The sequence below is a fragment of the Rosa rugosa genome, chromosome 3 (genome assembly GCF_958449725.1).
Source record: "Rosa rugosa chromosome 3, drRosRugo1.1, whole genome shotgun sequence".
Lineage (NCBI taxonomy): Eukaryota > Viridiplantae > Streptophyta > Magnoliopsida > Rosales > Rosaceae > Rosa > Rosa rugosa.
In genome coordinates this window covers 51,208,733-51,220,198 of record NC_084822.1, presented here as the reverse complement: position 1 = coordinate 51,220,198, position 11,466 = coordinate 51,208,733, and the positions used below count along the sequence as shown (strand labels likewise).

At 40.2% G+C, this 11,466-nt stretch overlaps 1 protein-coding gene across 3 annotated transcripts; it reads right to left on the bottom strand.

The window, feature by feature from the left end:
- Nucleotides 1-4,025: 4,025 nt before the first annotated feature.
- LOC133736790 (mitogen-activated protein kinase kinase kinase 5-like) lies at nt 4,026-8,868 on the bottom strand. Of its 3 annotated transcripts, XM_062164390.1 has the most exons (11): nt 8,601-8,868; nt 7,730-8,351; nt 6,890-7,621; nt 6,712-6,799; nt 6,185-6,247; nt 5,924-6,087; nt 5,581-5,656; nt 5,282-5,341; nt 5,069-5,194; nt 4,777-4,980; nt 4,026-4,590 (listed from the first exon to the last, which is right to left on the bottom strand). In XM_062164390.1, exons 2-11 carry the CDS (start codon nt 8,230-8,232, stop codon nt 4,513-4,515), a joined length of 2,094 nt encoding a protein of 697 aa, XP_062020374.1. In that variant the 5' UTR covers nt 8,233-8,351; nt 8,601-8,868; the 3' UTR covers nt 4,026-4,512. The 3 variants fall into 3 exon arrangements, with proteins under 3 accessions (XP_062020374.1, XP_062020372.1, XP_062020373.1); XM_062164388.1 differs by having other exon boundaries at nt 7,730-8,868; XM_062164389.1 differs by having other exon boundaries at nt 4,783-4,980; nt 7,730-8,868.
- Nucleotides 8,869-11,466: the final 2,598 nt, after the last annotated feature.

Here is an 11,466-nt window from a genome sequence, read left to right as displayed (position 1 = left end):
CGCTTCCAATGAGGCCAGACAGAGACTCAGCCACATCTTCAAGACCACCGAAGGTCGCTTTAGCCACCCTCGAACCAGAAGACACCAGCCAAGAGAGGTCAGCGCCATTCAAACCACCACCCGCAAAGACAAAACCCGATCCAGCCCTCAACCCACCGCCGTCTGAGACAGAAGGTCCACCCAGCCAAACCGGAGCCCACCAGTCTCTGCCATGAGCATCGACCTTCCCAGCATCTCGAGACACCGAATCAGCCTCATAAGTCACTAGCCACGATCGGAAACCACCGGTTTCCAACCACGGGAACGCAGATGAACTCTGCAAAGATGAAGACCCGACATAAGCCGACCTTGATTTACCCGTTATCGAAGAAAATATCGGGACAGTACGCCATCGAGGATGGAGAATGGTGCAGAGACGCCGCCGCGCTCCCAACCCTAGCAGAGCTCTGCTAGGCATCTTTAATAGACAATTAACGTTTAATTACATCATAGTTGTTAACCTCCATTTGGATAGTTTAGTAAATCTTATATTGTGCTTTTATATAAAATTTTATCACTATTCTTGTGAGATAAATTTAAGTCAATCTAACGATTACGTTCATTTATTAAACAATGAAGTAACAAAGTTAGTCGAAAATAAAAATGTATGCTCAACAATAAGCTCAAATGTAACCTAGAATGTACATGGATCATGAGCCAATCAATCTTAATCGACACGTCACCTATCTCGTTCTATTTACACTTGAAATCTAAAATGAGAGGCTGACAATTTTCTTTACGCTCATTGGATATGCATATGTGGGGAATCGTTTGGCGGTAATTTTGAATATGAAAGATAATAATATTATGACTAATATTTTAACCTCCATGGCTATTAATTCCGATGAAAGTCGTCATTTGGTTTGATCTCTAAATACTATGCATAAGTATGCAACAACATTTGGTAGAAGCATTCATCTTGTTTGAAGTCGTAAATTGATGAATTCATCTTGATCTTATTGTTATTCATGATGTCAAAGATAAGACACTAGGTTTTCATAGCTCTGAAAGGGCATCCATGTGGTTAACGACTTCCTGTTAATGGTGGACAGGAAGTGGCTTTTCTTGCAAGTTGCACCCTATAATGGTGATTCTCTTTGACCAACGAAATGACCGTCTTGTCCTTTATCATCAACTCAAGAGAGTCAATCTTTTAGACTTTGGAGTGTGAATTGGAATCACTGAAATAATATCAAGTCTTTGAATCAGTCATCACTCACTAATCAATTAATAGAACTTCAGGAGGGAGATGATTTGAGTACCAGGGTATATGGACATCACTGGACTTACTCAAACACAAGGAATCAAGCTCACCAATTGATCTGTTTTCGATCTCGAATCACAAGCAGAAGAAGCAGAAGCAGAAGCAGAAGCAGAAGCAGGACCTCTTGATAGAATTTCACAACCAATTAAGCTATTCCAAAATGAATCAGATCACACTAAACCTACAAAGTCGCACATATATGTGTTTGGTCATGAAATAACAAAACACTCCCAACAGTATAGCACGTTTGATTGCACACTTGCGCTTGGCTGGTCAAAAAGCAAAATATCAATTTCTAGTGACATATCCACCTCCATTGACCTATTGACTTGGAAGTCTTTGTTTGCAACTTTCATAAAGGCGTAAAGCTGGCCAGCCAGATCGCCAATCTGCATTATAATGTCACTCGAATGCAGACAAGACGAGCAAATTTGCACTTAGACCCGTATACTAATCTAATCTAGTCATTAAGGTTTTAATGAGGTCTTAAATTCTGCCTGTTGATTCTTATCTCTTTCAGTAGGGTTGATCATTTAGTCGAGGCTACAATTTTGTTCATTTGTGCCACCCAATTGCGTCGCGGACTTGGCTTTGATACCAATTTTAAAGTCCATGAACAAGTAATAATGGACTCTGTTTACTTTCAAAAAAAATAAATTAATAATGGACTCTGTTTTAGACTTTTAGTCTTGATTTAATACAAATTAACTCATGCTATCGATTTTGGTATGATTCTTGATTTGTGATTCGGGTTCTTTGATTTTGATCTTCCCTCTCGCTTTTTGAATTTCAAATGATACAATTTTGCTAAAGTACCCAAAAATCAACTCCTACAAACAGGGCTGAATAAAATCTTCTAAAACGATGTAGCCTAGCTAGCTGCACATATGAATAAGACATGCAAACCCTATCGCCCAAGAGATTAGCTGTGAAGTACTAGTTAGGTGTAGATGCGTCTCAAAGCAGTGGTGTACACTCACCACCCTCATTCAGCTCCTAATCTCTCTCTTCTCCTCGAGAGGAAGTTGAGTACTAGTAGTGTTTATGGAATCGATTTGCTTCAAAATGATGAAACATCTCGGAGGTTTGATTTATATTTCCTAGATTCTAAGGGCCTGAGTATCGATATTGTGGGAAGTAGCTAGTCATGGATTAGTGTCTCTTAAGATTGTCTGATTGGAACGCAACAGCAAACATAATCATACGGAACCCGTCAACCCGGCAACCAAACAAGTTAGGTATTTGGAAGGATCAAATTCTTTTCTCGACGAGGAAAAATGAAAAAGATAGTGTAGACCTGTTTTTGTTTGACCCTGTGACCCAGAAACAAAGTTACAATTGGCCAAACAAAACGAGGTTCCAATATCTGAAAGCTATAAATTATTGGAGAGCCAGAACCTAGTAGGCAACTGAAAACACCAGTGGCTTTTTCTTTACTGAGTAGCTCATTGCTTTCTTTATTTTCTTGTATTTTTCATGCTTTCTTTTTAGTGAGGGGCAAAGCCTTTTATCCCCCTATCTATGTGTAACTTCTTTTATCCAATGAATAAAATCACTCCGGCATTGTGGTAAGCTTGAGTTAGAGGGGTGTAGAACACAACAATCCAGGACTGCAGATTTAAATAAAGAACAACTTAAACTAGCACCGGTGATGTGAAAAACTCCGTCATAGATTTATAACCATATCTAAGATGGTAAAACAACCAAACATGCAACAACACCGCAATCTATTAAACCCCTCTATACATCGAGTCCCTGACAGAAGAAAATGCTTGTATATTACAAAAGGGTGCGGCTATTGCCACCCTACCATTTTCTTAGTTCACCATACAAACATTTGAATTATTGAAATACTATATTATCCAAGTGCAAAATGACTAATAAGTACACTAATTTTCTAAAATCCAAATATGTAAGAAAAAATAAATATATAAGTAATTAATTAAATAGAAAGACTACTTAATTTCTCATTGAATAAATCTCAACCCAAATTTGAATTTATTACTATTTTTTTGTCTTTTTGTTGCCTCATCATCGTTAATTCGTTATTCAATTCACAAAACCATTACGTTTAACTTCATCAAAATCTTTGCAATATTCTTTGTGAACACCGAAAGCAAAAATTTAAAACACGAAGAAAAAAATCAATCTCTTTTTCATTGATCATAGTTGTAAATTTACTAATCTTTTTACATAGATTGAAATAGAGAACAATAAAATTCCTTATAAAAAAAAAAAAGAAAAAAAAAAAAATGGGAGTAAATCAAATTATGATTTTATTAGGAAACTTTAATAAATTTTAAATTTTTTTATGAGTATAAATTAAATGAGATATTTTCGTTAAAAATATTTATTTTCTAATTGGATATGTCATATAAGAATATTCTTGGAAAGAGAAATTTGTTAAATAAGTAAATCTAATAATTGAAATTAAAATGTAGGGTGTAATATCAATACTCAGGCCCTTAGAATCTAGGAAATATAAATCAAACCTCCGAGAATCTAAGAAATAGCCCTAAGAAAATATCGATATGGTAGGGTGGCAATAGCCGCACCCATTACAAAAGCATCCACACCAAGATTTTTTTTTTTTTTTTTGAAAATGAGCATCATCCACGGAAGGTCAGCAAGTATAAGCCTATATAACCTCAGCCGCAAGCAGCTTCAAAGTTCAAACTAATCTGAACAATCTAATTTCTACAGAGGTAAATAATAGAAGCTATAAGCAGGATAAGCCTTCATCACGAGTTCAATTTGAAATAATGATTGGTTTGTAATCGAGATTAACATTTGCCCAAAAACAGTTAAGTTTCTTTTGAGAGAGCCGATACAAATCAATATTTACAGATTAATATGACTACACCCGTCTATGTGCACATTTATCCGTTTTCTTCCTACAGAATACAGATCTTAGCTAGCTACTCATCAAATCAGTTATCTTCTTGAGGATGATCTATGAACCCTGCCGTGTTAGTTGAAAATTCTCAACTTGATCCTACTGCATGCTGATAAAATAGGCAATGGAAATCTCAAATCAGCTGCCCAATGCATTTCATCCAGAACCATCAACCATGATTGCTCTATAGCGAAGAGCAAAAGGATGGTGATTCAAAACACGCAGACGAGCAATGCAGGATGCTTTAATTTGAAGAAGGGCTGCAGTTATGGATATGGATGCATGATCTTCAAGGATCAGGTTCTTTGACCTCTCAATTAGAAGTGCGTGGATAGACCAGCATTCGACCAAGTTTTTGCTTAATATGGTCGGTCGGGCTATTTAATTTATCCTACAATAGTGCACCCAAGCAGCATATCAAAACCAGTATTGTAAATCCTTTGTCACTACTTTCATGCTTTCCTTTTAAAATTTACTTTATAGACCATTAGGAAAATGTGTCAATTAATGTAGTTCAGTACTTATCATATTGTTTGCATTTATTGTAAATTGAAACAAAAGATAAATTAGTCCTTACCATTACCAGAGAAAAAGCCCGAGTATAAGATGAGACATTTTGATCATTTGAATTTCGTACAAAAGGATGATCAAGTAGCTTCTTAGCTGATGGCCTCTCTGCGGGGTTCCTTTTGAAGCACAAACTGAGGAATTCCTTTCCTTCTGCAGATAATTTTTCTGGTATATCCGGGGTTCTGTGCAGAACCTTGAACATAGCTTGTGGCTGACACAAAGTACACAAGATGATGTTAATAAAACCACAAAGATAGTTGCTCAAAAACAGCAAGTTGTACTACAAATTTGAAACTTACCCCTTCAAATTCACTCCAAGGCGGTTTTCCATTGAACATCTCGATGATGGTACAACCCAAGCTCCATATATCAACAGCCAAAGCAAGATTAGGATCACCATCATTCTGTATCACAGCCTTTATGACCTGCACAACAAACAAATAAGGCTTCTACTATGTACAGTGTGAACAGACCAAATACAGAAACGTAGAAGATAACAGCAATGAAATTACCTCAGGAGCCATCCAGTATGGGCTGCCCTTCAAAGAAAGATTGTATGAATGCGCACTAAGCTGAAACAAAAAGGTAAATTATATAAAAACACAGAAAAGTAATGCAAAAAAGGGAATGTAAATAGGAATAAAACAGAAAAGGACCTCAATATAACGTCACATTACAGGGAACCACACAAACATCAAATAAAACTATTCAAAGACGAATTTCTCAAGATACTATGCCTCTCAGAAAATGCAACACAAGTTTAGTGGAAAAAAAAATGCTTTTTGAATGCTTTATGGAATTAAGTACTCACATGTTTTGCCATCCCAAAATCGGCAAGTTTGACAACGCCTGATGCATCAACAAGCAAATTTGCACCTTTAATATCCCTGGCACAGTCATCAGAACTTCAATCAATAAAGAAACAAGTTTAACAAAGAATGCAATATGATTCTGCAAACTTCCTGACTTCCCATTTTGACCACACACAACTGAGAAGATATTAAAATTCTATACATTTCACCTAGCATAACACTTTCCCAAAGGTTAACATTATGTCATTATTTGTCATTTATTGAGTAACATAACTCTTTTTAGATAAGTGATATTAGAACATCGCTGGTATCCAAGCACTACCACTCAACCATTATTGTCACCTGTGAATTGTCTTCGTGTCATGCAAAAAAGCCAACCCACGGAGGATATGGCGGGTAAAATTGCGGATTACGGATTCAGTCATAGCTCCAAAATGGTCTTGGACATATTTATTTATTGATCCAGGGTGAACATATTCTAAATATATGTAGAAATGATCATCAATCTGCAGAGGCACAAAGGTTATTTCCAAACTCAGTCAACTTGTACAGATTAGTCTTCAATAATATGTAGAACATATAAGTATATAACTAGATACTCACCACTTCACTACCATAGTACTGCACAATATTTGGATGCTTTAGTGTACGGAGGACTTTAATTTCCTGCAAGAGATCACTTGTAAGCTCGGTTTCATGTAGACTTGTAGAGCATATTAAAGATCAATGAAAGAGCTACGATCAATATGGAATTCCCAATGGTTAGTTGAGCATAGCTGAAGTAAAGTTTCAGCACATATCTCAATCTGTGTGCAATGATTAGTAGTGGCAAGATGGACTCAGGTTCCTACACAGTAATGCTGATCACGGTGCAAGAATGGTTTGTATGGAACTTGAAAAAGAACCACATAACTAGCATGCTGGTTTTGAACTTGCTCACACACACACACATTCCTTTCCTATGATTGATTGCCTAATTGAAAGAGAAAAGTGACCCGATCTGTACACATGACTAAACATCCCTAATTCAGACAATTTAGGTGGTTTATATAAACCTAAGGGAAGATAACAATAAATAAATGCAACTGCCATGTGAATTAAAGAAGCAATAAAGGGATGCAGAAAAGGACCTGCTCCAATTGCTTTATACTTTCTGCAGATTTAGGATCATCAGGAATGAGATCAACTTCCTTCATTGCACACAAGGCCCCAGTTTCTCTGCAATATATTTAGAAGAAGTAGTTAGCAGAAGAAAATAACGGTCACTGCAGAACAAAGTCCAGTACAAAACTTGTAGGACTAGCATACCGGTTGGTTGCAAGATAAACACTACCAAAGGTACCCCGTCCGATAAGTTTCCCCTTCTGCCATTGACCTTTCATTGATGATACGGTTACATTTGGTGCTACATTATTTTGATGCATAGTGATAGACGGCGGCTGTGCTGGCACTGCGGCTCCAGGAGGCAGAGGCAACGGGTGAGCAGTGGCAAGACTAGTCTCATAGTTTGAAGCATTGGGGCTGAAGCGTGGACTTCGAGGCGTAGGGCTATGGAGTGGAGAATGAGTGGGACTGAGTGTAGGCTTCTTTGGTGACAACAACGAGAGAAAGGTAGCACCATCCTGATATTGATCTTGATGAGTCATGAAAAAAGGAAAAGGATCCCCAGTGGTTGATCGGCGCGGGCTAACTGCAGGACTTGAGAGAACACTGGTTGGAGCACTCCTGCTCAAGTTGTAAGTTTCACGTTCAAAGTTAGCCTCCGGTGACACTGCCATTCCCATTCCCATTCCCCTGTGTTTATAAAAGTTGCCTGCAACATGTGACTGACAAGGCAAAAAATCCACTGTGTTCGATCTTTGTGGGCTAACAGGATGATGATGACTTGAGCTAAAAACAGTCCTAGATTGAACATTCAAACCCAAATGGAAATTAAAACCCCCACTCCCACCCCCGCCGGAATTGTTTACATCTCGGCTTCGGTTCTTGGAAGATTTCGCCGGTGATGATGAGCTTGTGGCAGCTTGATCGACGCTCTTCCTGACAGTTGGTTCAGTTCAAATCAAGCTTCAGTGTAACATTTTAACAACCACACGAAAAAAAAGGAATGATTTCTGAAAATGGAAATAACAATAAGAATCTCGTTACCTGCCGACCACAGGGCTGAAGAAGTTGTTATCTTTAGAGACGCAGTCGGGTCTCCGGTTGTTCTCCGGAAGCGGCAAGGGTTGTGGGCCTTGAGGCCCAGCAACGAAAGAAGAGGAGCATGACTTTCTGGCCGAGTCACCGACCGAAGACCGAGAACATGGGGCCGACTCGCCACCGGGAAAGCGTGAATTTGGATTTGACTCGCCACACGGAGAGCGTGATCTACGGGTCGAATATTCAGGCGAGGTGGGCGATGAGCGAGACTTCTCCGGGACCCCGTAAGAGTCGAGATCCTCGGGGCTCGTGAGGTAGCGCAGCTTCCTCTGGCGCGTGAGCCGCCGTGGGCTGTTAACATCACTGCCGCTTCTGTTGATCCCCGGTCTCAGAGCTGAGACAGAGGAGGAGGAGGAGGAGGAGGAAGCAGGAGTAGAAGATGAAGATGTAAAAAAGGTTCGTTTTTGATGAGATTGAGATGGAGCAGAAGAAGAAGAAGAAGAAGGCATTAGGTGATTGGGAAAGGTTGAAGAAGAAGGTTGTGGAAGTGGTAGGCGGTGGCAACTGGTGGTGCTGCTGCTGCTGTGGGTGTTGTTGAAGCCGTCGGTTGAAAATGTCAGAATGCCCCCTTCAAATATATCAAAATGAGTCATTGATGGGGAAAGAGCTACGCTGTTTCTTGCTTATTTAAAATGGTTTACTTTACTCGTAGTTTAATCAATAATAATTCAAACATGTTGAATTGTTTGTGGTCAATACTTTATTGGGGGGTAAGACCTGGGAATTGAAACCTCAGCGCAATGCTCATCATCATCATCATCTTCTTCCTCCTAAACCTAAGCTTTGAGAGACTGACCCGACTGATAAAACTTGTTACCTGTTTGAGATCTTGATGATGAAAGGAGATTGGAGAGGTCGAAGTCAGCCAGTGAGGAATCGGCGCGTGTCTCTCTTCCTTGTTGCTGTGTGTTTACAATGTCAATGCATGAGACGACCTTCTGGTTCTTCGTATTATTTTCTTGAACTCAAACATTAAAGAAAAGAGAGATAGTTTAAAGGAAGAAAAAAAATTAGTGTTGACAAAATCTATGCTGCGCCGTGTGCGTACTGCAAGGCGTACGTGGGCTGGAGTGGAGACTTTGTCAATGGAGGGGGAGGGAGAGGGAGAGGGAGAGGGAGAGAGAGAGCAGCAACACTACCAGTCTTATTGATACCGTGTTAACTGTTGTATATCTCCTAAATTCCTAACACAGTTTTGACCTTTTTTGTTTAACTGGAGAAGACTACGAGCGAGAGCAAGCGAGTATAACATGGTGGAGATTTGGGAGTTGGGACACAATGTGCTACTCACGGTCGTCGTCAATCTCAACGCCCACCCAGCGAGCGAGGCGTGAATATTCTCAGTCTATTTTTTCTCTTTTTTTTTTCTTTTCTCCACTACCATCCTTGTTTAAGAATATCAGTGAATAAAGTTATTGAGGTTCCATTATTTGTACCCACGTACTTGTAATGGCTTTGACTCTCTCTCTCGATAGAGAGAAATATTGTCGTTTCGTCTTCTCAGTGAGCGGCGGCGACAAATCTCTTCGTCCACCTCTATCTTCGGTTAGAGGAGGCGATGTTGCTGATGTTGGTGGGAGTGGGATTAGAACTCTGATTGTTCCAATCTGGTTTGGTGGACCTCTTGATAGTGAGGAAGGATCTGTTCTTGATCCGTCGATCGATGGTGATGGTAGCGAGTGGCGCGGCAACCAGATTGCTTCTATTGGAGGTGGTGGTGCTTGGTGGCTGGGCTGTGTGCGTTTGAATAGTGAATTTTGGTGGGTTGACGGCTTCGTCTTCTTCTCAAATTCCTCGTTGTATTCCAATGATGGTAGTGATGCAGATCTCAGGGCAGGTCTAATTGGCTGTCTTTGGCTCATGTTGGCGCAGTATCTGGTCTTCGATGGCGGAGGCGGTAGTTTGCCTCGGGCTGGTCTCTGGTTGACGTGGTCTTCAGTTCCAGCGGTGGTTATAGCGATGGCCGGTGCAGTGCCATCTCTGAGTGTGTGTTGGATCTTGCCAACGATGAAGGTGCTGGGTCGGATTGATGGTTGCGGTGTGGACAACAAAATCTTTGCCGGCGGCTGGGAAACGTTGGTGGAGACTGCTAGGGTTTCTCCAATCTGGGCTTATTGGGCTTACAAGTGGTCTCTGGGCCTTTTATTTTTTATTTTTCATTTGATCATTATTCCTCTTTTGTTTAAGAGGAATATGATTATGCTTTTCTTGTATTGAGTGGAGAGATCGCAACGAAAAGAGAGACCTCGTTATCAATTTATTTTCTTCGGGGCTCTACTTTTCTTTGTTTTGGGCTTAATCCTAAAAGGTGGGTGTTTGGACCCAAAATGAGCATTTTGGCCTGACAAGGCACGTCTTGGAGAAATTGAGCCAATATCAGTGGCTCACATATATATTTTCGATAAGTTCAAAAATATATTATTAAGAGGCTAAATAAGGCCTACCAAACATGGAAATGAAAAATCAACTTTAGCACATTTTCCTACTTCGGCTAGGAGAAAGCGAGCTAGACAAGAAATGAGGGATGGCGGACTAACCATCCGAACTCCAAATGAGTTGAAACTTTCCAGATTAATTCTAGACATCCCATTAATCATTTCTTATGAAGAGTGCCAAAGCTCGTTCGGAGTGGAAAACCTTCAAACAAACAGTCCAATTTTCTGCAGAAGCAAAACTTGGAAACTGGACCTGTAAGAGGTCCAGCAGTGTTTTCGGCCCAACCACTATATGAAAAGCTCTGAAGATTTATCAGGGTGATCTACACTCATAGTGGAACATTTCTTATGAAGATGTCATGATGAAAAACGGAGTGCTTGATGGAGATAAAATTGAAGGAATTTCCTTGTCTAGAAAGGCTTGGAAACTGGACCTGTAAGAGGTCCAGCAGCATTTTCGGCCCAACCACTATATGAAAAGCTCTGAAAATTTATCAGGGTGATCTACACTCATAGTGGAACATTTCTTATGAAGAAGTCACGGTCAAAAACTGAGTGCTTGATGGAGATAAAAATTGAGGGATAAGGGAGCAGAAAATGACTTAAACCTAACAAATTCCATTAAGTGTTTAAGTATTCAAACCTAACATTCCATTAATGTTTAAGTGATAAAACCTAACCCATTATGAGTTGTTTAAAGCCAAATAGTGTTGCTTGGTAGCCTATAAATAGAGGCTACAACATAGAACAATAGGACTCATTCATACATCAAAATATCTCTAAGATGATCTAAGTTCTCTCTAGAGCAAACCTCTCTAAGAGCAACTACTTTCCTTCTCTTTCTCTTATAGGTGATCACACTCTAAGTCCTAGTCTCCTCAGGAGCCGACTATTAGTGCCACCAAACCCTCTGTCAAAGTGCTTCGGTCCTAGTCTCCTCGGGAGCCGACTGTAGTACCGTGACCACAACGGTTACGGAACCAGCCAAGCAAGGGTAACGCCCTAGCAACCCAGCCAAGCTAAAGTCACGCTTTAGCAAGTACTTCTCTCTACTTCCCGTTGATTTCGCTCTGCTTAACCTACAACGTTAAGTATCGACTTGGTGACACAAGACAAAGTCCTCCAGCACGAGGCACAAAGAATCATGCGACGAGGTTGGTGCTCTCCTCGTCTACAGTCGCTCAAAAGAAGTCAGGTCAAGGGACACCCCCAACGACCGCACTCGAACGGTGCTGGCACGCCCGCGCA

What these genes read in the sequence shown, in the direction of transcription:
- LOC133736790 (XM_062164388.1), bottom strand. Translation starts at nt 8,376, where the DNA reads ATGACTCATTTTGATATATTTGAAGGGGGCATTCTGACATTTTCAACC. An exon ending in TTCAGCCCTGTGGTCGGCAG is followed by an intron (nt 7,622 to 7,729) that starts GTAACGAGATTC and finishes ACCAACTGTCAG; the next exon opens with GAAGAGCGTCGATCAAGCTG. An exon ending in AGTACTATGGTAGTGAAGTG is followed by an intron (nt 6,088 to 6,184) that starts GTGAGTATCTAG and finishes GTGCCTCTGCAG; the next exon opens with ATTGATGATCATTTCTACAT.